Raw genomic sequence first — 25,643 nt, forward strand, 5'->3', positions numbered from 1 at the left:
ATACAATGCGTTCAAGTAGTGAAAGAGATTGTAGGAATTCCTGAAAGGTGAGGTGAACTTTGAAGACTTGCCGTGATAAGCACAAGGCAACAGGTCTTGCTGGTTACTTCCAAGTCAGGAAAAAGTGAAGTGAACACAGGAAGAATCAGGCGTTTAGTACCGTAGACCAGCTTAAAAATTACCGAAGTTTGTCGCAACGCCTCTCGCTGCAACTGCGGAGAGGTGTCAAACTACTCTGACCGATTTAGTCTGGGCACCATCAAGGACACAGGGAGGACCCCAGGACGTCCCATAATTGCTAAGCATGTCTGAATGGCAGCTGTCCTACGACCCTGCCACCTCTTACAGGTCTGCCCCGTAACAAGTACTGTAGGCCTCCCTGATGAAACGGTGCCACACTTTGATCACCAAGCAAATTAAGCTCTCCAGCAACTTGCTGAGAGTATTTCATCCTCTGAATGGTCCTGCAATCCTATTTTACATGCGACATCTTGTGCGCTGAGAATGTGATCTGACCTTACACAGGTCAGGACCCCCTTCAGGAAGCAGTCAGGTGGAATGGTACCAGACGGGAGGCGCAGACTTCTCAGCCAACAGTGCTGACTACACCTATGACGCCATGGGAGGCACCAGCACCTCCGCAACCTATGGCTCCTTCGAGGACGAGGCCCCTCTCCTAGAGGGTGTGCGCTGCAAACAGTCCTTTTAAAGACAGCTTTTTTTTTCATGCATCTGTGTCCGGGCTGTATCCCCTCCAAGCACAGTGAGAAGCTTTTTACTCAAGTGGCGCAGCACGTCTCAGTGATATGGGACTAAGTCTAATGTGGCTACCGCTTGTTCTGGTGCAGAGCTGGGGATCGATCTGCAGGGCATCTTGAGGCGCTCCATTGCCGTGCTGACTCACCGGCTCGGCTCCAATGTGCTGCTAGATCTGGACTTGGGGGGCCCGCTCTTCTTTGCTGCCATCCTGGGCAGCGTGCATCTCCTGGTGGGCGCTCTTAGCTGCTCTGACACAACACTGCCTCCGGACACACCTGTGCTACCTGCTATCAATAATAGCTGCCGGGCTCCTTCTGTTGAAGCGTTGGCAGCGCTATGTCTTCATGCAGTGTGTTGTCTCTGTCATAAATAAGTGCAATGCAGCGTGCAGCGATCTCACATCTTCTACTTTTCCACAATTGAAGAGCACTGCTTTGAATTAATTGGTCTGATCCAGAAGCAACAGGCGCGCCTATAAAAGAGCCGTATAATAAGGTTTTTTGGGCCAGTTGCGCGCAGACGGGGAAGCTGCACTTTGGGGTGATACTTGGCTGGTCGGTGGTGGGCAGCGCAGCGGTCTGGTTTGTAGTGAGTAACCTGGCCGGACCCGGCGGGCACGCGAGCGGGCACGAGTTGGGCACGCCAGGCATCTACGACTGCTGCTGCCTGCTCGGCTACGGCCTGCTGCCCATGCTGTTGCATGCCCTGATTTCACTCCTCGTCCCCAAGTGAGCCCCTCTTGCCTGTAACATCATAGTCCCTGCCTACTGCCCTTATAAAGCAGCCAGTCCTATCTTTGTCATCGGAAGTGTCCAGGTTCCACTGCCTCCTGCAAGGTTTCTCCTTGTGCACTTTTCAGGAAGCCTGCCATGCGCATGCCGGATGGTGTAGAGGTGTACTCTTGCACAATGACTTGAAAAATCGCCCGCATGCAGTGTATATAAGCACGCTGTCAGTCACCAAATAGAAAGTAAGCGATCTCTGGAGGTATGCAGGTTAAGTCCCAGCGCATGGGATGCATGTAAGGGAGATGTATGCTTTGTGCAGGGGGACAGCGACAATTGCTCTGGCAGTCTTGGCGGTGCTTTGGAGCGGCATTACAGCGGCCAAGCTTTTCACAAAAAGATCACCCGTGCTGGAGGACCATGTGTATTTGATAGCCTACCCCTGCCTCCTCATGTACTCCGCTTTTGCCCTGCTGTCGATCTATTAGTGATGGCAGCGAGGCTCTTGCCTGACTGTGTAGGATACACGCTGTAGATAGGCTTTTCAGATTGATGCTGTGCGGTGCACCAGATGATTGCTGCACGGCCCCAAGGACTGTTGTAAGGATGTACATGCATGAGGCTCATATGAGGCTCTACAGGGCACATATTCCAGGGCAATTATGTAAATATGTACCTCTTGCATGCAGTATTAGCATCAGGCAAAGGACATCTTCTTACCCATTCTCTTTTGCAAAATCGGCCATGTTGTGACCCTTTCATTACGTTGCAGCGCTGCTAGCAGATAGAGTATGTATACGTAGTTTGTGCTATTGCAAATTGCTCCTAAAACACGCCGGACAACAGAACATCCTTCTTGCCAAGTTGACGATGCCAAGTCAATCCAAGAATGGTCACACTGTCTTCTACGCTCGACAAACCGCACAAAACCCCATATGAACTCTCTTGAGAAATGGACCCGCTATACGGGCTTGCCAGAGTATAGTGGTTCTTTTCTTTCTTGCGCAAAGAGCAGCGCCCGCTCACTGGCACTTACCAGTGCTAAGCAGAGAGATCCTTTTATTTGCGCACATATCAGCGCCCGCTCACTGGTAGAAGTCAAAGTCGGTGTCGGACTTTTTCACGTTGGCCTTGTAGCCCTTCTCAAAGTCCTTGGGCAGAATGACGTAGCGGTTCTTGCGCACTGCGTGCATGCCAGCCTCCTGGCAGATGGCTGAAATTTCTGCGTTGCTGATCTTGTCCGGCCGCGACACATAGTCCTCAAGGTCCACCTCCTCGCTCAGGTTCATGCTCGCCGTGCATGCCTGCATGCGCGCACCAGCACATCAGCGCACATTTTTTGAATTTCAAAGTTATCGCATGTGATGCTATCATCTGGGAAGTCCACCGCTAGGGAATGCAATCTGGCGCATGCCTGACCGTGACAAAGTGGATCTTTTGCAAAATGGATCTGGACAGTTGCTCGCAGATAGCACAAAGTAGGCAGCTTGTGCGCCATGCTGCTACACTGCTGGGCCACTTTTTGCAAAGAGATATTGCGCCCCACTGTCAGGGCTGTGCAACAGAAGGAAGTCATGGGGAAGGGGGCATGCGCGCGCCTGGAAGACGAGACGCTTCTGGCGGCGGTCTGGCAGCGGAAACTCGATCTTGCGGTCGAGGCGGCCCGGCCGCAGCAGCGCGGGATCCAGCGTGTCAGCGCGGTTAGTCGCCATGATCACCTATCCGCGCCACATCATCTCGTCAGTCAGAGGTCTGGTCGACTGCTTTCCTTCACTTGTATGTTAAGAACCACTGATGAGGGTAGCAGTTGGTGGCGGCAGGAGGAGGAACAACGAGGCGAGTGGGGTTGCAGACTGGAGGATGTTGGTTCCCCAAGCAAAGTCCATTACAAGTGAGGCAATGGGGATATCTGTCTGAGAGGCGCACATACCTTGACGTTGACGTTCTGGTGAAAGCCGTCCATCTGATTGAGCAGCTCCATGAGAATGCGCTGCACCTCCCTGCATGCATGCACCAGCTGTCACATGCCTGAAACACTTTTCAGCAGTATGGCCTCTTGCAATCTATAAATAAACCTCCGCAACTCCTCTTTGTAAGAAGCGCCTGGCTGCAGGCGGAGTGCTGTATGGTCACCAAATTTAGCTCACAGCAGAGGAGCCGACTTCAGTGTGATCAGCGAGGTGCACAAGGCAGTGCAATAGGCACTTTCAAGTAAATTCTGCGGGACACAAGTAAAAAAGAGCGCACCTGTCTGCGCCGGTCTGCGCATCGAAACGGGCGGTGGCGATTGCGTCCACCTCATCAATGAAGATGATGGCGGGCGCATTCTCCTTGGCCAGCCTGAACACGTCGCGCACCATGCGCGGCCCCTGCAGCACATACGCGAACAGCGCTTCACCAAATGACACAAACAACAAAGTTGAGAACACGTTAAATGAGGCAAATTTTATGTGAGATTTCTCCTGTGCAGTTCACATGTTCGTATGCGACACACATGGTGCAGCGCGTTTGAAGATTGCTGAGATCATGCGCCAGCATGTGTTGTCAAGACCACTCAATACAGCCAAAGTAACACCCAAAGTGGCAGCCTGTTATTACACAAAGGTGGGGAAGGAAAATCACGGAAGAGGAAATTCACCTCGCCAAGGTACTTCTGCACGAACTCGGAGCCGACGACGCGGATGAAGGCGGCGGTGGTGTGGTGCGCGACAGCCTTGGCCAGCATGGTCTTGCCCGTACCGGGGGGACCCCACAGCAGGACCCCCCGCGGGGGGTCGATGCCGATCTGCTTGTAGAGCGCGTGCTGAGTCAGCGGCAGCTCCACCGCCTCCCGGATCTCCTGCTTCTGGATGTCGTTCCCGCCAATGTCCTGTGCAGATGCACGTTGCAGCTCAGCACGACAGCCGTGTCGATACTACTGCAGCTCAGGACAGGACTTCTGACGTTGCGTGTGACAACATTGACAAGCTACCCGACAGCCAGCGCTGAAGGGATGCAGATTGAGCACCAGGCACTATGGAATTAGAGCATAAAGCAGCTTTCACAGACCAAGGCCCATGAAAGGAAGGAGTTCCTCTTCGCCAGGGGTAGCCCAGCCAGGGGAGAACATAAAAAGGCTGGTAGCAGGGAAAGATCTCAAGGAGCGGCTTGCGGGCGCCAACCTGGTAAGTGACATCTGGCCGCTCGGACTGCGTGAGCAGAGAGATGGAGGAGTCGGCCTCTGGAGGGAGAATGTCCACAAGGGCGTTGGAGTGGCGGTGCAGCGCAATGGAGGCGCTGGGCTTGAGCAGCTCGCGGTTGAGGGTGGACAGGATACGCACATAGTAATTGGATCCCGTGGTGGAGCCAACGATGCCAGAGTTGGTGTCCACCATCTCCAGGAACTGGCCTATGACTAGGGGCACCGACTGGATTCGCTTGACCTCCTCTTGCGCGCGCAGCAGCTCGCGCTTGAGGCTGCGCTGCTCCTCCTTGATGTACTCCTCCTGCAGTGGCAATCCAATCACGCAAGCTTCCGTCACGCGTATGTGCTTGACGCACCATTTGACACACTTGGAGATGCACAAATTGTACAAGTTGGAAAGGCTGCAGTGGGTTGTCCCTGCACCAGGAGTTGCATATTCCAACGCACACAGCAGTGGTAAATATCCCAGAGCAACAAACGCAGGAAATTCGTGATAAGGCACGCAGCGCTCCAGTGAGATCCCGCAGAAATTCTGAATCTGTCTGAAGTGTACAACCAAGCTCGAAACGAACACGGCAATCAATCACGTCTCTCCTTCAGTTGATGAAAAGACTTGAGGTTGCAGGAGAAGCTGCATGGTCTTCACTCCTTCTGTGCAAGGCACCCTCAACCATAGAGCAAGTTCAATGTGCCTCGTTAACAGCAGGGTGACTGCTGCAACTCGACAATAAGCTCACCTGGATCTCATAAAACTCCAGTTGCCGCTGCAGAGTTTTAAGGCGCGTGTACAGGTCCTCCTCACCATTTTCTGCACCTAGCTCCATCTCCATATCGATGGGCTCATCCAGAGCCACTCGGGCCTTGCCCGGACTGAGCATTTCTGCTGCCACAGGCTTCTCTACCTCTGTCATTTTGGCTAGTCCGGCTGCACTTCAATGCTGGTGTCCCATGCCCTTCTACTTGTCTGTCGAAATGTTCTCGAGCACTACACACCAGAAATCAGAGTTCTCTGAAGTGTGAGGCATGTGAAGAGAAACGGAGCGTCTCATTGCTTTGCCAGCATGGCACATGTGGGCAGGCCGCAATACACAATTGCTCTCATGGGTTGCATGGCAAGCCGTTGTACTTTCTTCCCCTCTGGCTTCCGTGTCAACGAAAATACTTTATAATGCGCTTATATTGGGATCCAGATGCTTGCTGGACCTGACGAGACAGCTCAACGTCCGGTGAACGATCTACACCATGCTCGGCCAGACCTTGCCGAGCTTCAGCGCAGGTGAGAACGCGGTGCCATCTAGGCTTTGCTCTATTACAAAAAACGGCTTTCGATACATCGGGCACTTGTACATTTCGATGGGCCGCTCTTGTTGCCTACCAGACACCCTTGACACCCACCACGGCACCTGACAAGGATTGATCGGGATCTGCCACCCTAAGAGCATTGGCCGAAACGAGTTGTCATAGCCTTCATCGTTTCACGTCTGGTGTAGCTTGAATTACGACCGGTCCCTGTCTGCAGGGAAATTGAAATTCTTGAAGGGAGAGCCAACTGATATACCACCCAAAGGGCACCCAGCTGTGATCGAGCTCTGGGCAACATGGTGAGATTATTTCTTACGAAATGTTGTAATGAAATGTGCACCTGGCCCACCTGAGGCAGTGTGCTTCAGTCTGAATCTCGCTTGAACACAATATGATGCATGCATGGCTTCGAGGCAGTCTTGGGTCGGAGCTATTACCAGTACAGCTCACCATCTTGCCAATTGATTTCGCAGGTGCGGCCCATGCCGCATGGTGTTCCCGCATCTCTCGGAACTTGCCCGCGCATACAAGGACAAGGGCCTGAAAGTGGTGAGCATCTGTGTGGAGCAAGACTCGCCAGCGCTGCAGCAGTTTGTGGACCAGCAGGGCTCCAAGATGGACTACACGGTGCGCCCTGTGATCTGTGTGCATGCACAATGTATGCAAAGCCTGGCATCACTCATTCTGTCCTTTACTTCTGCTCAGGTCTGCCACTGCTGTTCTCAGCTTCACGGTGTTGCAAGACCCATGCCATGTGGTATGGGAGGTGTGGTAACGGCAATTTGCAAGTAGCCAGTGACAGCCTGCTTAGTCAAGTGCAGAGCACAGTCTGCACATCAGAAACCCACGGCAACCTGTGCAAGCAGAGGTGCAAATGACATGGCCCTGTCTCAATTGCACTGTCAAGTGTGACCAGGACATCCTCGTTGGAGAATATCATACTTTGCTCTCTGATCCCAGGCCTGTCACACAGGTAGCAGTGGATCCCAGCGGTGAGGCGGGGCAGCAGCTGATGGCGGCAGCGAAGGTGTCAGGCATTCCACACGCCTTTGTGGTTGATCGAGATGGCGTTGTGCGCTTCGGTGGCCACCCTATGGATCCCGGCTTCGAGGCAGCCATCAAGAAGGTGCGCTCGCACACTCTTGATCGTGCCAGTGAGCATGCGTCAGAGAAAATGCCGGCGTCATGGTGCTGTTTCTTCTGAACAGCGGCGTGCTTGAGCTTTTGTGAGTGCTGGGTGCAATTTGCTATGGTGCCAGTAAGCATGAAGGGCACAAATGCCACTGTCATGGTGCGTTGTCCTCTCTGCACAGCTGGGCGCAAGTCCTGAGCTCTCTGGACGCAAGATGTGCCTCTGAGAGGCTAAATATTATTGCTCTTCCTCAGAACACTGAGGGCAGCTTGCGCTGGACGTTGCTTTCTGAGTATTGCGCCCTGCGCAGCTAATTGAATATTGCTAACGTGCTGAAAGGAGAACCGAATGCCATGTCATCAGGTGGTGGACGGGGCACCTGCCCCCAAGCAGGAGAAGCCAAAACCGGCGCCGGTGAGTCAGAGCAGGGAGGAGCTGTCCGGGCTGCCGGTGCGCGAGCTGAAGGGCATGCTGCAGGAGAGGGGCGTAGGTATGACCGGCATCGCTGAGAAGGGGGAGCTAGTGCAGCTCATCCTGGACCGCTGCACGTGATAAAAAAAGGCCATGGCCATCATGATGTATACTATATGTAGTACATGTTGGGACTCAGAAACGCATGCTATGGATTGTTGCATTGGCTTGGAGTGGCATTGTGGGTGCTTGAGACAGAAGATTGTGAAAGCCAGAACCAGCAGGGATAAAGCGAAGGGAACTGCAAAAACACCTGTGTCAGCTGTGCATGTGCGTGTACCAAAGTGAACTGCCGCTTGCAGTTCGATCACTATTAGCCTAACAGAGCTTTTCTGGAGCGTGTAGGATACCAGGAACACTCTGATCGTGCTGCGACTTTGTTTGTGCTGTAGCATAAGAAAAACTTTAGTGAGAAGGACCTAGCTAGGCCTGGAAATGCCGTGTGAGATAAACACCTGCCAGATGTCTCTTGGGCTTGTGGCCCAGTGTCAGAGTACCCGCATCTGTAAACAATTTGAATGCAACTATTGAACTGATCTGATCGCTGAAAGGTTTGATCGATTCCGTTATCTCCTCTCGTTGTCCGTCTGGCTGATCAAAGGTGTACGGCACCAATAAAACCCAAACAGCTCTGTTTGCTACCTGCAGATCCTACCTCTCAAATCACTTTCAATACAGTCACTTCACCTTATACCGAAATTTTGAAAGCCAGGCTTAGTCTGCTCATCTTCCGAAGTCCCAACATTAGGACAAACGTCAGCCAGTCAGACTGAGCTAACCTCACCCGATACTGCAGAGGTGGACCCGTGAGAACGCGAGATCAAGGAACTCTCCAGGAAGTGCGCCCGATTGGCAGGACGAAGGTGTTATGAAGGCAGGTTATCTGTCCAATGAAAGAAGAGAAAAACGGGCGTCCGGTACACATATATGCATGATCTTCAGCCCGTTTACGGAGTCTTACGGGTCAAGGCTGCCTCCCCATTTAAGCGCTCCTCATTTCCCCAGTCTGACAAGAAGAAACTCCTGCAGAGCTTCAAAGTGCACCATGGACGATCCACTCATTCAGGCGGAGCAAGCTCTGAGCGATGGGGACTTTGCAGCTGCAGACAGACTTGCTAGAGGAGTCCTGCAAGCGGGAACTTCCTATGAAGCTCTTGTGTAAGTGCTGCATCTCACCTCGTAGATGAAAATGCCTCTACTTTCTGCTTTGTTATAGCCTCACAAAACAGCAGCAAAGGATTTTGTCGTCGAGTATAGACTCCTAGGCAATACTGTATGTTTGTCAAAGTGCTAGGGCCAAAGTTAAAAAGGGATATGTGTTGTGCTGTAAAATGCTGATTAATGTGCAGTAATCAAAGTCATCTTTTTAGATGTGTGTCGACCGGCTCCAAACTGACAACCGTAGGAGTTGCCCAAAACTCGCTTGTTCCTAGTCATCATCGTACAACCATATTAGAGGTCTTGATGTACCTTAGGAACTGTGTCGTACAAAGGCAACATCGTTATCATGAGTGGATAGTATCAGCGCAATATGGAGGGGCCAGTGTCCTCTCAGTCGCCCCATGTCTGACGTAGGTGCCCTGCAGCTCCCAGAGAAACTTTCGTGCCCAAAGGTGATGTGGGGTGCATTGATGTGGGCTGTGTCGAATTTCTTGCTACAGGATCTGTGGTCGGGCAGCGCTATACAATGGAGATTATGCGGGGGCAGAGGAGGAGTACAGACAGGCGACAACCCTCACTCCCAGCGCCCTACCAGCCTGGGAAGGCGTGGCCTTGTTACAGCAGGCCACAGGGGACGTGGTGGATGCTGCGGAGACTTTGGAAAAGCTGGTGCGGCCTTCTTTGAACAGCAGCATACTCCTATTGTCGGGCTGCTCCCGTGGGATCTTGCGATATATTTACTCCTCTTCTCTGCAGTCTGACTGAATGCCTGGCTGTCTTATGTCTTTTCATGGCATTATAGCCTTCAGTGGTGTTCTGCAGCTGGACCTGGCAGCCAGCCAAGGGAATATGGAGAAGCAGCGCGAGTACTTGTGGAGGGTGGCGGACTCCTATGACAAAGCGGGCTACCTGGACATTGCAGAGACCCATCTGAAGGAGCTCCTGTCCCTTGATCTGTCCAAGGAGCAGAAGCTGGAGGCCCTCTGCTTCCTGGCAGACATCCAGGTATGAGTTTGTCCTGCCGTGGGCCACAGAAAACAGCACTGGCTCACCACAGACCAGGCTCCTTGTGAATTCTCTGCACAGGGGCCTTCACATGCATCCCTGTGTGCAATAAAAATTCTGCGCAAGGTCTGTGCATTGTGGGATTGTGAGGCGCTGGCAGGCACAACCGGCGCAAGGAAATGGGCTGGGTGCTGAAGCTCGGTGTGTTGCATTGTGCAGATGAAGATTGAGAAGATGGCTCAGGAGAGCAGGGTGCAGAAGGCAATGGAGGAGCAGGAGCAGAGATTCGGGCGGTTGACCCGCACCATCTCAGGTTCTGCCCGCAGCTCTCACCAGCCACAAACAGTTGCTCACAGCTCACCATAAGACCACTGCTCATGTCCATGGGCACTACAAATGAACCTTGGCTCTATACTCAATAAGCAGTCGTTGGTTCAGAGAAACACAGATGTCCAGCCGTTACGGGCTCAGGCCGGCATGTAGATTCTGTTGCGTTGCATTGGAACACTCGAAAGGGCGCAGACTTTGGCGGGCACGCTTTGACCTTCTGACAGATTTCTGTGATGGCGCTGCGCAGGGGTCAGACTAGATGTGGATGCAGAGAGGGCTGAGGAGCAGGAGGCCGAAGAGGGGGGCCTGGCAGACACGCTCAAGTCCATCGTGCAGCGCACCATCCCCAACCCCCGCTATGTGCGCTTCCATGAAGCCCATGTGCAGCGCTACCTCTCGCGCCTGAAGGCCTTTCCTCCCAGGTGACCTGCCTCAACCACATGCTGTGCGTTGCAGCTTGCTTGCCATGCAAGCGGCCCTAGGCTGCGTGGCAGGGGTGGCCCGCATTTGCATATTGCAGTGTGTCTTTGAGGGTACAATCAGCAGCCAGGTCCAGCACTGATGAAACGGGCAAGAGCAGACTTGAAGGCACATTGGCGGCGGGCTTTCTCTTGCAAGTTGCAGGACCAAACAACAGCTTCCTTTTTCCATTCAGATGTGAATTGAATCAATTCCAAATTGGGCGCAGGTCGGCGGCGCGGAATGAGAAGCGGATGGAGGCGCTGCGCGAGTGCGTGCGCATGATCATGGCCAACGCTGGCGGCTGCACGACGCCCTTCCCTTTCGAGGCCGCCATCTGGCTCCTCGAAGAGCAGGAGGAGCTCTACGGCGGCGCCATCCCCATCTACAAATCGGTGCGCGTGGGGGTCATTAATAGATCAGGCGCACCATGTACTAAGATGCAGATATGTAGATCCTGGTCCTTCAGCCGGTTGACCATAGCGGTCCTGAGAAAGGATGGGGATATGTTAAGTGCTGAGCATTCAATGTCTGCCTGATCCTCCTCAAGACCATTGTGACCACGCTGCTGAGTTTGCCAACTTGCTTGCTGGGTATTTTCAGCATCACATGCATCCACTCGCAGAGACTGGAAGTAAGCTGCGCGGTACCCTTCACAGTGCATGGTGTGCGATGCCTGACGTGCAACGGACTGTGCAGGACTTGCTGGACCTGAGCAAGGGCTCGCCGAGTAGATCGCCGTTGATGTCTCCCACTTTATCACGTGGGCAGGGGGGCACAACACCCCGCGTTGCCACTCAGCTCAACTGGTTCCGGGGCAACTCCATATCCTGCCTTGCTGGCTCCCAGTCGGCCATCCAGCTTCGCAGGGTGAGCCACCTTCCTCACTGACTGTGATCCCTGGTTGTACTCCTGCTGTACACGGCAAACAAATCCTTTGTGAAACATGTATGACAAAAGTATGACTTTTTGCATCAGAAATTCACCTGGGAACTGTCCCGAGCATGTCCTGCACAAAACTTTTGTTGAGCTGCTTCACCGTTCTTGAAAGTGCCGATGCGTAAATGGGCGTTTGCATGCGCAGCTGGCAGAGAATGTGAAGCAGGAACAGGAAGCAGCAGAAAACGGTATCGGGAGCGACGGCCGCCCTGTCTTGACAAAGGTGGGTCTGCTTGACACACTTCACAGCCGAATCGGGCCACTTAAACTCCATCCAAATATCGTTGAGCAGCCTCGCTGGCAAGCCCACGAGCGGACTTGCCTGCACATACACATGGCGAAAAACAGGGACGTGCAACCACCTATCGGAGTAATGGATGGATCCTTGCTTGCAGCGACTGTAACTTTACCGTGTGGATCGGCTCCCCCTTCCGTTACTACTCATTACTGATCATCACTGTTCGCAGGTGGAGGACTTCGGCATGAAGCTGGCGCACCAGTTCCCCTGGGCGCCGGCGGCGGCCGTCGCGGTCGGCCTCGCGCTGCGGCGGCGGTTCCTGTCGGACCCGGACACGCCCTCCACCGTCACACGCCGCCTGCAGGTCACCAAGGTGCGCTGCCATTTCATGTAGCTTGTTTATACTCGACTTCTTTTGTGGAAACTCCACCCGAGTGGCTATGAGTCCAAGATGGGTTCAGCTAAGCAAGATGTACCACTCAACCCAATTCGGTCCCAAATCGACAGCATTCACTTTGAGCATTGTATTCCATTGTGGCAGAGGCCCTTCATCTGACCCATCTTGCTGCCTTGCTCATGTATAGATGCTGTCAAGCTTCCCAAAGCGCCCATTCAGAGCAGCTACTCCTGCCTCGTGTCGCTTGCATCACGCTGCGAGGGGCATTGGCCCCTAATGGAAGGCCTGTGTGCTCAGCAAGGCACGCTGTGCATTGGTGTGATTCTGCAAAAGGGTAGTACCTGCGGCATTTGCTGAGGTTTGCATTCGGGTGTGCAGACGCTCAAAGGTGGCGTGATGAGCGGCGCAGACAGTGCGGCGGGCTGGAAGGCCCTTGCAGAGCTGCAGTACCAGAACAGGTGCCTGCCCCTACTGACCAAAGACTGCATTGCTCAATTTCAGTCTTTTTCTCACTCCTCCTGCTCTTACTGACGCCAGCAAGGAACCCATGCTCATCCTCCGCACACCTCAAGTCCTGTGTGCCTGCAATGTGCTCATCGATTTCTTCGATTCTGGATCAGGCAGGAGCAGGCAGCCGCCCATGCAGCTGATGCATGCACCTAGAGAAAGCTATTTGTCAACGCGCAATAACAAATGATCGATCAAATTAGTTGGAGAATCAAGTGAGAATTTGGATAGAATTCAAGTTGAAGCGCGCATTCTCAGGCAATGGGCGGACGCTTATGAGACGAGCGTGCGCGGTTTGGAGTGGAGCGTGCGGCGGCGCGCGAGCGGCTGCGAGACGCTGACGCACTTTGCGCTGTCGCTGCGGCTCTGCGTTGCGCGCTGCCTGCGCCGCCTCAATCGCCTCGACGAGGCCGAGTACGCCTTCAAGGTCCTAGCGGGTGCGCAGCTTGACTCTGCTCTTTCTTTGCCTACCATGGTTTATGGTCATGTCCACGGCTAGTGTGCCTATCAGCGCAAACGTCTGAGCAGAGGGCTCCACACTTCATCGAGAACCCTATCTGACATCTATGGACTTGAATGTCCTCGTCCTGTTTGTGCCGTTGGCGGCCCTTGAGGTTCTTTCATGGCCATGAAAGGCACCTCAAGGGCCGCCTAGTCTGTCTCGCACGACGATGGATTCATCCTGATGCCGTGTCACGATATACTTCTGAGTATTTTTGTTGCATTGCCAATAAGGCTTCAACAGCACAGACTTGATCTAGGCCCCCTGAGTTCCTGCGCTTCCATGTGCCTGGCCACTATCCTAAGCAGAAGCCATCCTATCCTCGAGACCATTGACTTGCGACGGCCACACATGCCTTTTGCATGCTTGAGGCTAGGCGCCCGACATAGAAAGACAGAGCCAATAAAGCGCCACGCAACACAGAGACTGGGTGATGCCACAATGGTGACTTGCAATGACTAAATGTACCGCGCGCGACCCGCAGGGTGGGTGACGGAGGGCGTGAGCGCGTTCGACGAGCTGTCGGGGTCGCCGCCGGTGTCGATTCGGCAGCAGGTGTAGTTTCTCTGCTTCATGAACACCTGTATGTGAGTAACAACTGCAACAAACATTGGCATCACTACTCCAAATAAGCCAGAAACAGCCATTAGGCTGAAAGTAATCCTTGTTAGACTCATGAAGACACAATCAACAGTGGGCAGGGTGCTCAGCATTTGCACCGTCCCCCGCCAGCCGGGGCCGAAAATAGTTCCATGACAGTGAAGCTTCCGCATGGAATGCTCATCCCCTTGTTGCACGTGTGGCAGGCGCTGCGGGGGCTGGCCAAGATCGCGCTGGAAAGAAATGACCGAGTGGCGGCCAAGGCGCAGTACGAGCGAATTCTGGGCAAGGCGCTAATGGGCCGCGGGCCGCCCGCCGAGCACTGGGCGTACTCCGAGTACGCCTGGCTGGTCTTTGAGGACGGCGATCTTGAGGTGCGCAGAACTGTTTGCGCATGCTTTGGTGTCACATGAGTGTACCTGCGTGTGCATGCTGGGTTTCTGCTCACCAGTAGCCAGTCTGTTTTGTGTAGCAGATGATGCGTACGATGAGCTCACATGTGGGCCAGCTATCGGCTATTCTCGTGAGGCTATTCTGCCTTGCCCCATATTGCTTCCCGCTTGATGTTAGCAATTGCAAATGTTAGCGCAGCCAGTTATGAGGAGCTAAGACCCGGGTGTCCAACCTGCAGCATGTTTCTCGTTTCCTCCCACCGCTTTAAATGAGAGCTCAAGCTCAGGAACAATGATTGTGCACCGGCCCTGAGCTTGAGCATGAAAGCGTCAGTCTGAAAAAACGTAAAAAGCCAAACACTGTGTCACGTGCGCGCAGAATGCGAGGGGCCACCTGGAGAAGGCACTGAAGGAGGCGCAGCGCGAGGGCTGCAGCGTGACGGAGGGCGAGCTGGCCGAGCACCACTACAAGCTCGGCCGCATCCTGTGGACCATGGGCGGCGCTCTGCGCGAAGACCCACACCAGGCGCGCGCGCACTTCGAGGCCGCCTCCAAGGAGGAGTGCGACTCCCAGGTGCGTCCGCGCAGCTTTCGCTGGCACATATCGTAGTAAAGACCGCATTTTATTTTTACAGAGTTGCTCTGCCATCTTTCCTGTTCCTTGCCCTGCCCATCTCCGCGGCAGCTGTAGTCTGTGTTGGTAGTGCATTTGGGTCCTTCTGGAGGCCGTTTCGAGGGGGCAGTTCAGCGAGGGCCAAAAGAGGAATATAACGCTGTTGCCTGTGTGTAGCCTTAGGCGTGTGCACCACTGGCATGACGAAAGTGCACAATGGTGGCCTCATGGGGCAGCTTGATGTGATAACGCTGAAGACCCCATATAAGATCAAATGAGCTTTGGCCAATCGTTCTCATCTGGAGTCTTCATTGTGGTCGCGTGAAGGGTGTCGTTTGTGGGGTTTGCAACTTGACATAATGATTACAAATCGCGCATGTGGCAGGCGCTGGCGTGCGCGTGGCTGGGGCACTGGTACAAGGAGGTGGCGCAGAACAACTTCAAGGCGCGCAATTGCTACCGCCGCGCCCTCATGCTCGACCCCAACGACACCGTCGTCGGTGCGCGCCCCTTTCTTCCTCATTTGCAGGGGACTCTAAAATCTAGAGTCCCCTGTCATTTGCGGCCTTCCTCCTCTTGGCAAACCTGACTTGACCATGCGACCATGTCAGGGCTCTGTTGCCATTTCTTGCTCCAAGGATTCACTGCCTGAATCCTAAGCGTAATTCTAGGCCACCTCTGGCATACTTCACTACAGGGCAGAAGTGCCTTTATGAGAATATGCATCCAAAGATTCTTTACATGCTGCCGCATACTGCAGGGCCAGCTTACTTTACATGGGCTAGTGGCACCGGACATGCGAAGGCAGCGCTTGCCGGCAACTTTGAGAGCTCTCACTTTTGGCGTCTGACGGCGTGTGGTGTGGTTTTGCAGCGGAGAACTTGCGGCAGGTGCAGGAGAAGCTGGCAGAGCAGCGGGTGCAGCTGGTGGAGCCCCCGAAGTCCCCCAACGCCCCCTCGCGGGGCCCCCCGCTCTCCATGGGCCGCGCGCACTCCGCCAACACCGAGCTTGCTGAGCTCTCCATCGTCCACGTCACCAAGGCCAAGCAGTGACTAACCGCAATCCTACCCTGCCGTATGTAGTCACTAAGGGCAAGTAGTGACTAGCCTCAAGCTTGCTTTGCCCTGCCCTGCCGAGCAACTGCCAATGCCAAGCAGTGATGCGCGTGCTGCCGTGGCACGCTTGTGTACTCGCATTTGCCAGCCTTTTAATAACGGGGAGTTGTGATGCCCGGCTGGTGGAGGTGAACTCCTGATTTGGAGCAGGGGAAGGTGGGTTTCAACCAAGGAATGTGACCAGGGTCTTCCTTTTTTCCCTTTATGGGTGGCCAATGTAGCAGCCTGTGACTCTGGCGTGCAACCCTTGCCTCCTCTTGCAAGAGATTTTGATCCTGTCTGGAGCAATGGTATTTGGATGGATTAACAAGTTGCGGTACAATCTGTATCCCATGGCTTGAGCAGGGAATAAAAGGAGGGCGGTAGGCATTTGGAAATCGTGTGGCATTCACAGCACAATCATTGTCCGGGGAGTATTTGCAACTTGCAATCCCTGTTGTGAGATTAGATGAGCATGTGCTCAGTGCTGCTAATCCCCATTCGTCGCTGTGAGTTTCTGCAAGAGAGGCAGGACTGGTGCTTGTCTGTAGTGGCCAATGTAAACAGGGATGTATTGTCAAATGAACCGCTGTATTTTGGAGTTTTGAGGATGTGTTGATGTGTCGCACACGGGTTATCAGGAAGGTCACCTATGAACCAAGCTTAAGCTTGTGTTGCAATTTTTGGCCCACATTCCAGGCTGCATCGAATATATTATGCCTATATAGGGTCTGACAAGGTGCCTCTGCTTGGCTGGAACATTTTTTGCCGAGTCATCACAGCGTGATTGGTTGGATCTGTCAAGACTAGCACTGTGCATGTCTCACGTAATGCGTTGTACTGAAGAAATTCAGCTGCAAATGCCATGTGTACTTGGGAATGAAATCTGGACCTGTGGTCTTCAGGACTTGAAGGTCAGGTGTTGTAAAGCGTTGTATTAACGTCCAGTGATTGATCAAGGCTATCAATTGATCAAGGCTATCAATTGATCAAGGCTATCAAATTTTTAAAAGACTGCAGAGAGAGCATCACATTATAAGAGGCGTTTCCAAACAATGCAGCTTCATTTCTGTGTGCATGCATATGACATATGTGACGTGCAATTCTGCATTCCTGAGTTCAATTCTATTAGCAGGATTAGTCGGCCTTTGCAGTTGAGAGCGGCATTTCACGCCAATTCCTGAGACAGTTCTGCTGCAGAAGATGGATCTAAACCCAATAATGCTAGCACCATGCTGGCCAGTGCTACTTTAAACATGAAACCATGTCCCCTAGCATTACTTGGCATGCCCCCAACTCTGCACGTTGGAACAGATAATGCAAACACAGCAATCAGTCTCATAATGTACACATTCCCCTACTATCAGGGAGACTTTGCATTTCCCACAGTTCTCTGCTCTTGGGAGTCACTCTTGGGAGAAACAACGGTTGTTTCGTGCACCAAATACCACAATTTCCAAATATCACGATTTTGGTTCTCTGATTCCCAGTGATGGCACTTTTGCTGGTCATTAAACTGGAAAAAATTGACTTACGAGGGCGCCCCAAGATATGCCGCCAGCCGCAGGAGATCGCTGAATACACCTCCAGCTGTCACTTCAGCGCCAGCACCGGGACCCCTGCAAATCACCCCACATGTCAGTACTTCCATCGTTTCCAGTGTGTCAGTGAGAATTGCATCGCAACAGCGCAACTCCACCCAAAGGGCAGATCTAAAATCCTCCACTTGCACGGCGGTGCCGCCACTAAGCCTGGCAATCCAAAATCAGGACTCCGCATCCCATATTTGTGCTATCTTCATCAAAATTTTCGCAAGGAAGTGGGTCTCCCTTCCAGGCTCCCCTGCAACTGATACGTCGGCAATCCCTGAAACTCTAATCACAACAATATCAAGATGGGGCAAAGGATCAAGGTTTATCAGTGCTGGAGGACACGGCGAGGTGTGGATCCGCACCTGACAATGAGGGGCTGGTTCTTGTAGCGCTGCGTGGTGAAGGCAATGATGTTGTCGGAGCCCTGCAGCTGCGCGAAGGGGTGCGAGAGCGGATACCGCCGCAGTTCCACGCTGCCGCAGCCCGCCTGGCAGTCCACCACCCCTGCACATGACAGATCATCGTCATGCCAGTAGCCAATTGCAATGTCTCTCTCGCTGCGCCTGACTTGGTGCAGGAGCAGCCTCCCAGCAACAGGCATAGCCAAGCTGGTTGCAGCTAACAGGACATGCCGATACAGTCACCGTCAGAGATGCAGCGATGATTACCTCTAATGCGGCAGGCTCAGTCAAAGCTGACCAATATCCAGAGCCTCTGTGCTAAAAATGCACATGCCAACAGACGCAGCAAGGTAGAGTAGTGCGCCTTTCACACGCATGCCAGACCCAGGCATCGTTTTCACCAAGAGCAGCCGCCCACCATAGCAGGGACCGGGTCCTTCTATGCAAATGCGACTCACAGAAGGATGTCTGACACTTGCTTACAAAACAGTCGTTAGTGTGGCATGATGCTGATGCAAGGGAAGATAGGGAACACCGCGCACCGACAAAGCGCAAGCACTCGCCGGCGGCGCTGGCCTCTTCGAGGCGCGTGGCCATATCAGCGTCGTACTGCGGCAGCGCCGCCATGAATTCGTCGGCCGACGCGATTTCCCGCAGCGGCTCCGGGACCAGGCTGTACACCGGCACATCCCCGAGCTCCACCATCATGCCCGTCTCTCTGTCACATCGCACCATCCGTCAGCCGCTTCCACCGTGGCAAACATCGGGTCTGATTGTCCTTCTCAGTAGAAGAGGTAGCGTTCGGCAATGTCTGCTCCATGAGGAAAGAGAAGGGAAGCAAAGAGTGAGACACGCATGCATACAAGAGAAACATGGCAAAAAAAGCACGATTAGCCTCGCAGCCCAATAATTGGGATATTGAACCTGCAAGAAGCAAATATCGGCTGCGCAGGCTCCTGGCACATCTCCTATGCTGCATGCTCAAGGTTTTTCAACCTTGGCAGCTCAGGGCAAGGCGGGATGGCCAGAAAGAGGCCTGCACCGATCCTCAAAAACTCCAGTTGCGGCCTTGGAAATCTGGAGGGGATCTGCTTGAACTCAACCAAGTCTTGCACAGAATTTAGGAAAAGAGAAGAAGAATCCACCCGGCGAAGATGGTGACCTTGCGCGCGAGCAAAGAGTGCTGCCAGTGCGCCGCACTGACCCTAAACCTTTCCAGCTGCGGCCAAAAAAATCTGGCTGCGACTTTCCGCAAACTCAAAAAGAGATAGGCAAAAGAGAAGAAGAAGAATGCGCACCTGGCAAGGATGGTGACCTTTCGTGCCACATCCATGCCGGCCAGGTCATCGCGCGGGTCGGGCTCTGTGAAGCCGAGCGCCTTGGCCTGCGCGACCACGTCGGAGAAGGGCGTTCCTGGGGCCAGGGAGTTGAATATGTAAGACAGGGTGCCCGAGAAAATTCCCTCCACTCGCAGGATCTTGTCGCCCGTCTCCACCAGATGCCTCAACGTCGCTATCACCGGCAGCCCCGCGCCCACCGTCGCCTGCACAGGCACAGTGGCAATTGTACCGTCAGCAAAAAGTTTTTACTAGCACAGTCACCTCAAGTGATTTATTGGAACGATGTCCTAAGCATGACAAGGGCAAGGCAGACTCATGGTCCTAAATAATAGCACTATGTGAAGACGCCACAGGTCCTCTGGCGATGCGCAAAAAATAGATCTTATGAACAACAAAACACCCATGATGGCGTTTACCAGATTTCCCCCGTATGAGGTCTTCCCTTAGTAAGCTGGTAGACTCTCGGAAGTCTCTCAATTCCGCATGCCAAATCTAGTTAGCAGGATGGCCTCAGTGGTTTGAGTGCGTAGTGTGTCGTCAGCGCTTTCGCTCGGACAAACTGTGAAAACGAGTGTTCATCCTCGGCCAATCCCTTGTGCTACCCAGCTGCAGCCCCTCCGCACAGCTCTAGAACATTGTTGCCTCGCTTTCATTGTCACCGCATCAACCAAAGACTACCGGCTTCACACATGCCATTGGAGTCTTTGGAGAAGCCCCTTGCATGTGTCAGCGGTGGTCTTCAGCTCAGGCGCCAACAGGAAGTCTTTCACACTAATACCAGCCCCTGGATCCAGTTGATCCCAGGCACACTTCCGGCGCTACAACGATCATTGACCCAACTAACCTGGAATTTGATCATACGATAATACCTACTGCAGCAAGCTGGGCGGCTCAGAGCATACATCATCCAATCGTGAAATCAATTGAAAAGTTGCAACAACGGCACACCTCGTAGAAGTAGTGTATGTAGGACTCGCGCTGGAACTGGCGCAGGGCGAGGTACTGCTGCAGGGGCCCGCTGTTGAGCTTCTTGTTGGGAGTGATGATGTGCAGCCCCTTCTGCATCCACTCCAGGTAGTGCGCCGCCGGCACCTCCGACGCCGTCGCGTCGACGATCACCGAGTTGGGCACGTAGTGACCCGCCAAGTGGTCCGCAAACACCCCCATATCCGCCACCTGCCCAGCCCTGCGCACAAGACAACGGGAGGTCACTCTGCCGGTCAGTGGAAGCACGCTTTGGGCCGTGCTCTGGAGTCCAGCGTGCAGTACTGAATGCGCTGCTGTTTCGACTGTCATGCTGGGTGCAGAAACAGGCATTGCGCACGCATGCAGCAGTCAAGATTTTGCAATGTCCCAGGATCTGACTTACGCAAAAGAAAGAATTGCTGAAATGTGAGCTGGGGCGAAAAGGCTGACGGGATGTCGCAAGGCAAGAGCAGTGATGTCAACGGAAGGAAGAAGCTCACTCTTGGAACTGGTCCCTCCAGGTGGAGAGGTCCAGGGCGGTGTCGGACAGCAGCATGCGTGAGGAGGACATGATGCCCAGCACCCTCACGTCGATGTCAAACTCATCGCGGAGCTCCTGCGCATCCAGTGAATGCAGAAAAATTAATGACTTTCAGACAAGTTTCTATGCAGTTGTTGAGCTGTGCTTCAGAGCAAGGACGTGTATCACGCCCTTGCTTTGCAAACGGTTGATGGAAGCTGGCTTAGTGGCATGTGATAAACACAAACGGGTTGATTAAGTACATGCATGCCCAAGACAAGCCAAAACAACACCATCAAACCATGCCAGATGCCACGTTATGCCTACAGGCCCTGGAGCGCAAGAGCCTCAGGAGGACATGCATGAGCCGATGCATTGCTGCATGGCAAGTCTTCTGACATAGCTCTTCTGACATAGAAAAACTTCCACAAAAGGTGGAAGTACAGCGGGGACAGTCTAGCAGGGGTCTTTGGAGAAAGCGCACGGTGATCTGGGCATGGATCTGGTCGAGGAAGGTGCCGCCGATGAGGCCTGGGCCGATGATGCCGACGCCCAGGGGCAGCGTGGCGAGGTAGAATCGGCCATGTACCGCACGCAGCGCCCGAATGCTGTCCTTCTGGTCGATCAGCACCGTTATGTTGTACTCGCTGCACCCCTGCGCGATCGACCTGTGCGCAGCATTTTAAGCATCAGGGTCACATGCAGGCACGCAAGTATTTCCAATCACAGATGCAAGAGGCGGAATGAATGAAACAGGTGCCCGCTCCCATGGAGCTAGCGAGCACCGTGTGAAGCTCGAGCATGTCTGACTGCATGTTCATGCTGCACAAAGTCATTCAAGGACTAGCCAGCATGAGCGCGCAACACAAGGTCCAGGAAAGGAATAGATTTGGCCCGAGTTGTATTCAAGGGTGTTGAACTTCGCTGAGAGCCACTGCACCAAAGGCAGGGCGGCGTACCGGATGTTGATGTTGGCCTTGGCGAGGGCGGAGAACATGGTGGCGGCAACGCCCTTGCGGGAGGCCATCTGGTGGCCCACAGCCGCCAGCACGCAGCAGTTGTCGATCTTCTCCACCCTGCTGATGCGCCCCGCCGATATCGCCTCACCAAACCTGCAATTCGCAGCCATTATTAAGCCCCAAGTATTACATCTTTGCAGGTGCACAAAACATGCAAATGCCATCAGAATATCGCATAATGTTTTCTGCAGCATGCTTAAAGTCTACGAAAGGACATGCAGGAATGACCATATTTGGATTTCAACTAGCATGACATGAGTTGCCAAAGCGAGGCCAACCCAATCCTGCCTCTCTACACGCCAAATCACAAGAGGAGGAGTTGGTCCCTTACTGCGATATCAGCATGTCTGCGACACCAGCCCTCACTGCCTTGTAATAAGTGACCATGCGCACTCCGTTACCACATCTTCCGGGACTCAACGAGCATATGGCTGCTCACCTGGCGTTGAGTGCGTTCACGGCGCGGTCTCCCTCGGCCTGCTTGACAGCAAAGCAGACCGAGTGCTCCGAGGAGGCCTGGCTGATCATGATGACGTTGGCATTCGCGTCCCGCACGGTGCTGAAGATGGCCGAGGCCGTCCCTTGCACTCCCACCATGCCGGTGCCCTCCACATTGATCAGCGCCACGTTGTCAATCGTGGCAAATCCCTTCACCATTACCACGCCCGTTCGGTCCACGTCCGTCTGCGCGTCGCTGATCACCGTGCCTGCAGCGGAGAATGTGATCAGATCCAGTCAGCTAATGGAAGGAACATTTGCATGACATGCAGGATGACTGACACCCCCCACTCATGAGATCACAACACAAGCACGCATGCCACATCTTTGGCCATGCATGTGTGCAAGCAGCAAAGGCATGCCTTGGCCACAAGGGACAGCAGCCCTTGCTGTGGCGCCAGCTACTGAAGCAAAGACATCTCTTCTGTCCAAAAGAATGCAGTGAATGCTCTGGCACCTGACACTGCAGGTGGTCAGTGCAAAGAACCAAGGAACAAGGGTTGCAAGGAGGGAAAAGGTGCAAGTACCGGGGGCCTGGCGGTTGAAGAAGTTGCGGATGGTGATGGGGATGCTGTACTTCATGGCGGGCATGGTGGTGCGCGGGTGCAGCACGCTCGCGCCAAAGTACGACAGCTCCCATGCCTCGTGGTAGCTCAGGCTCTCCAGGCACACCGCCTCCCCAACCTGTGGCATCCCTTCCAAAACTCAGAACACTGCAGCGGAGCCGTCTTATCATCCCACAATCAAACTGCTTCCAGTTTCATAGGACCCTTGCCTTGCTGTGTCCTGTGCAAACAACTGAAGCAACAGAGCCTTGGAGGCAGAGAATGGGAGGCAAATGCGACGTCCGTGTTGTTCCGGTAAGGCGCCGCGTCATTAGCACATGCAGAATTTAGAGAAATGAAACAGGACACAACAGGAATGTTGAACTGAACAGCTGACAGCGCACCTTGCGGGGGTCTGCACTGTAGACGCCGTTGACGTCCGTCCAGATGATGATGTTGGATGACTGGACCAGCGCTCCCATTATGGTCGCTGAGTAATCGGAGCCATTCCGCCGCAGCGTCGTGACCTGCCCTGCCGGATTCTTGGCGATGAAACCAGTCGCCACAACCACCTGTGGAAAAGAAGTCCCCACTCAACAGCAGCCCTGCGAGCTTTCTGAAAAGCTTTCTGGGCATGGGAGACCTCCTTGCCTGGGTGCAAAGGAATCGAATGAAGGTAGGGTGAATTTTGGATGTAGGAAGCGCGGTAAGTGGTGTGCTCATTGAGATCTCACACCCACCCATATGCCACCTTGTTGCTCTCAGCGCCGGTTAATTCCAATGGCTCATTGCCGCATTGCGACTAGCCATCAGTGAGTGTGGACGCTGAATACAATGCCATGCTAAATGCCCAGCCCCAGAAGATTGCCCTTAACACCCTTTTGGCTGGATCTTGTGTAGTTCTATGGACTTATGGCCTCAGATGACATCAAAACGGGGCAACCAATTCCACCAGGTTGGACCAGCAGGTGCCTGGGCATGAAGGGGTCACTGCTGGTCAGGAAAAGCGACAGCGACAATTGGGAAAAGGGGGAGACTTACAGAGGGAGAGCCATGCTTCTGGCCCCATTTGTCCAGGCGGGCGTTGGACTCCTCGTAATCCACGTCAACAGAATTGCCATCGGAAGTGGGAGTCACGACCAGGACTTCTCGCGTGTCCATGAAGGCCGATGAGACGCCCATCTTCTTTAGCGTGGCTGTCAGCAGCTGCGCGCACCAGAGCTCCCCGTGGCCCACCACAAAGTCCGAGAACGCTTCCGCCACCATGCCCGCTGCGCGCATACAATATCTCTGATCAAAATTTTGGTTCAACAGCTTTTCTGTGAAGATGGGGTGTGCATTCCTCTGGGCCCGAAGGCCTCAGAAGACCTCTAAAAGGGGGCGCACTATCACATGAGTTGCAAAGCAGGCACGCTGGAGGACAGCATGATTGTGCATGTGCATTGAAGGCCAGGACATGCATGTCAATTCCTGGAGTTTGATGCCTTGGATGGTTTTGCGCAGTCTGCTTCTGCTGTCTATCCCAACCATGTGCTGGTCCCAAGGGTACACTGGAGTGCTGCCACTCCTACTTGATCATTTCACATCAGCAGGATCAATGCAAAACAATTAAGAAAATGTTCTGTGAGATGCATGAGAGCCGCACCGATGGAGATGGCATGCAGCATGGCTTTCAAGTTGGCGATGTCATCCAGGAGCCGTGACACAAACTGATTCAGCTCCTTGCCCTCGCCAAGGAGGAGCTTTGCTGTCTCCACATGCTTTTCCTGCAGCAGGCAAAGGTCTCTGCTGAGAAGCTTATTCCCAAGTGCCGGGACAGGGCCCGCTTGATCAATGCAATGACAGCAGGACAAGTGAGCTGTAAGTGTTACCTGAAGCGCAGCCAGATCGATCAGGAAAGCCTGGTCTTGTTGGCTGGCCTTGGCTACCATGTTGAGCAGCAGGTCAGTGACCTTGACTGGGGATGTGGGATGGCTACCCATGGCTGACACCACCACCAGTTTCTGCTCAGCTGGATCATCTGCAACTAGTTGTGCAACCTCGCTGATGCGCTCTGCTGCCGCAACACACGTTCCGCCAAACTTATGGACCTGTGATGAGCAAGCACAGAGGGGTCTCAGAACCATTAGTGTAGCGACTTGCCTCTCTTTCAAACACGACCAGGAATTTCTGATGAAGGCATTAATGCATTACAAATTTAAAGAAAGATCTAGACCTATGGTTTGATTGATGTTGCCCAGAAGACACCACAGGCAAGTCACCTGCCATTGGCCGCCTCGAGGAAAAGTCTCGGCTGAAACTTCGAGTGGGGGCTCAGCGATGGTCGCTTGCACCCTGTCTCGTTTGCTTCTTCTGCATACACGGCCCTTGCTGCCCTTCTGTGCAAGTTTCGCTCCCACCAGTGGCTCCAAAAGCACGCTGCTGCTCACTTCGGAAACTCTCGAAGGCAGTACCGGAGTACGTTTGCTGAAAGAAGAACTGAATGTCGGGCAGAAGGACCTGCCACTCACAGTGGCCTTGGCCGTGCTGGTGTGACAACTCATCCTTTCCATGAGTGCCTGACCGTCCAAAAATATCAGTCCTATCAAATACTCAACGCATGTCAGCTGCGTCGATGAGAAACAATCAGCGTATGTCTTTGCAGATTGAGGAATGACAAGCTATGCTCAGGCAAGATCCTCTACGCTGGTGCTTTCAGCCGTCATGATCACGATATGATGTCCTACTTTGGCAGCATGGGCAAAGTCTTTGCCCTTCTCGCAACACTTGAGGAATTTTTTGAAGAAACCTCTCTTTGTAAGAGCTAAAGTATCCTGGACAATATTGTTTGGTCTGCACAATAACCGGGGATTTTTGCTTTGGCAGATTGTTCCATCATTTTTTCAATCAATACGCAAGGACCATACCAGTTTGCCTGTAACCTTGATCAGTCGATAGAACTCTTAAACTTGC

At 53.6% G+C, this 25,643-nt stretch overlaps 5 protein-coding genes across 5 annotated transcripts; 3 read left to right on the top strand and 2 right to left on the bottom strand.

The window, feature by feature from the left end:
- Positions 1-304: 304 nt before the first annotated feature.
- Positions 305-2,171, top strand: COCSUDRAFT_67723 (integral membrane Yip1-family protein; the record flags this gene model as incomplete). Its single annotated transcript, XM_005644107.1, has 5 exons — positions 305-348; positions 526-683; positions 849-988; positions 1,279-1,487; positions 1,807-2,171. 5 exons carry the CDS (start codon positions 305-307, stop codon positions 1,970-1,972), a joined length of 717 nt encoding a protein of 238 aa, XP_005644164.1. The 3' UTR covers positions 1,973-2,171.
- Positions 2,172-2,200: 29 nt separating this feature from the next.
- COCSUDRAFT_31041 (26S proteasome subunit P45) lies at positions 2,201-5,492 on the bottom strand (the record flags this gene model as incomplete). Its single annotated transcript, XM_005644108.1, has 7 exons — positions 2,201-2,788; positions 3,083-3,202; positions 3,415-3,484; positions 3,732-3,853; positions 4,123-4,353; positions 4,646-4,969; positions 5,406-5,492. The coding sequence occupies 7 exons, from the start codon at positions 5,490-5,492 to the stop codon at positions 2,570-2,572; spliced, it is 1,173 nt and encodes a 390-aa protein (XP_005644165.1). The 3' UTR covers positions 2,201-2,569.
- Positions 5,493-5,816: 324 nt separating this feature from the next.
- On the top strand, positions 5,817-8,095 carry COCSUDRAFT_54563 (thioredoxin-like protein). The gene is made up of 5 exons (XM_005644109.1): positions 5,817-5,944; positions 6,188-6,269; positions 6,444-6,597; positions 6,944-7,096; positions 7,466-8,095. Exons 1-5 carry the CDS (start codon positions 5,911-5,913, stop codon positions 7,652-7,654), a joined length of 612 nt encoding a protein of 203 aa, XP_005644166.1. The 5' UTR covers positions 5,817-5,910; the 3' UTR covers positions 7,655-8,095.
- A 1,040-nt stretch (positions 8,096-9,135) lies between these two features.
- On the top strand, positions 9,136-15,768 carry COCSUDRAFT_83558 (hypothetical protein; the record flags this gene model as incomplete). The annotated part of the gene is made up of 16 exons (XM_005644304.1): positions 9,136-9,144; positions 9,359-9,403; positions 9,557-9,739; positions 9,959-10,052; positions 10,317-10,491; positions 10,758-10,923; positions 11,330-11,398; positions 11,613-11,690; positions 11,935-12,078; positions 12,481-12,560; positions 12,868-13,046; positions 13,596-13,666; positions 13,918-14,085; positions 14,483-14,677; positions 15,102-15,216; positions 15,590-15,768. The coding sequence occupies 16 exons, from the start codon at positions 9,136-9,138 to the stop codon at positions 15,766-15,768; spliced, it is 1,950 nt and encodes a 649-aa protein (XP_005644361.1).
- Positions 15,769-17,341: 1,573 nt separating this feature from the next.
- Positions 17,342-25,234, bottom strand: COCSUDRAFT_44479 (bifunctional aspartokinase/homoserine dehydrogenase I; the record flags this gene model as incomplete). The annotated part of the gene is made up of 15 exons (XM_005644110.1): positions 17,342-17,429; positions 17,765-17,906; positions 18,346-18,521; positions 19,102-19,346; positions 20,092-20,329; positions 20,610-20,725; positions 21,114-21,297; positions 21,589-21,741; positions 22,088-22,355; positions 22,674-22,830; positions 23,096-23,263; positions 23,733-23,962; positions 24,337-24,457; positions 24,563-24,781; positions 25,202-25,234. 15 exons carry the CDS (start codon positions 25,232-25,234, stop codon positions 17,342-17,344), a joined length of 2,538 nt encoding a protein of 845 aa, XP_005644167.1.
- Between the last annotated feature and the right edge of the window lie 409 nt (positions 25,235-25,643).

This window comes from Coccomyxa subellipsoidea, assembly GCF_000258705.1.
Source record: "Coccomyxa subellipsoidea C-169, whole genome shotgun sequence".
Classification (NCBI taxonomy): Eukaryota; Viridiplantae; Chlorophyta; class Trebouxiophyceae; family Coccomyxaceae; genus Coccomyxa; species Coccomyxa subellipsoidea.

Bases quoted from the DNA above. Each gene is read 5' to 3' on its own strand.
- COCSUDRAFT_54563 (XM_005644109.1), top strand. From the start codon at position 5,911: ATGCTCGGCCAGACCTTGCCGAGCTTCAGCGCAG. The intron at 5,945-6,187 runs GTGAGAACGCGG...CCCTGTCTGCAG, and splicing joins CTTGCCGAGCTTCAGCGCAG to GGAAATTGAAATTCTTGAAG. The intron at 7,097-7,465 runs GTGCGCTCGCAC...CCATGTCATCAG, and splicing joins TCGAGGCAGCCATCAAGAAG to GTGGTGGACGGGGCACCTGC.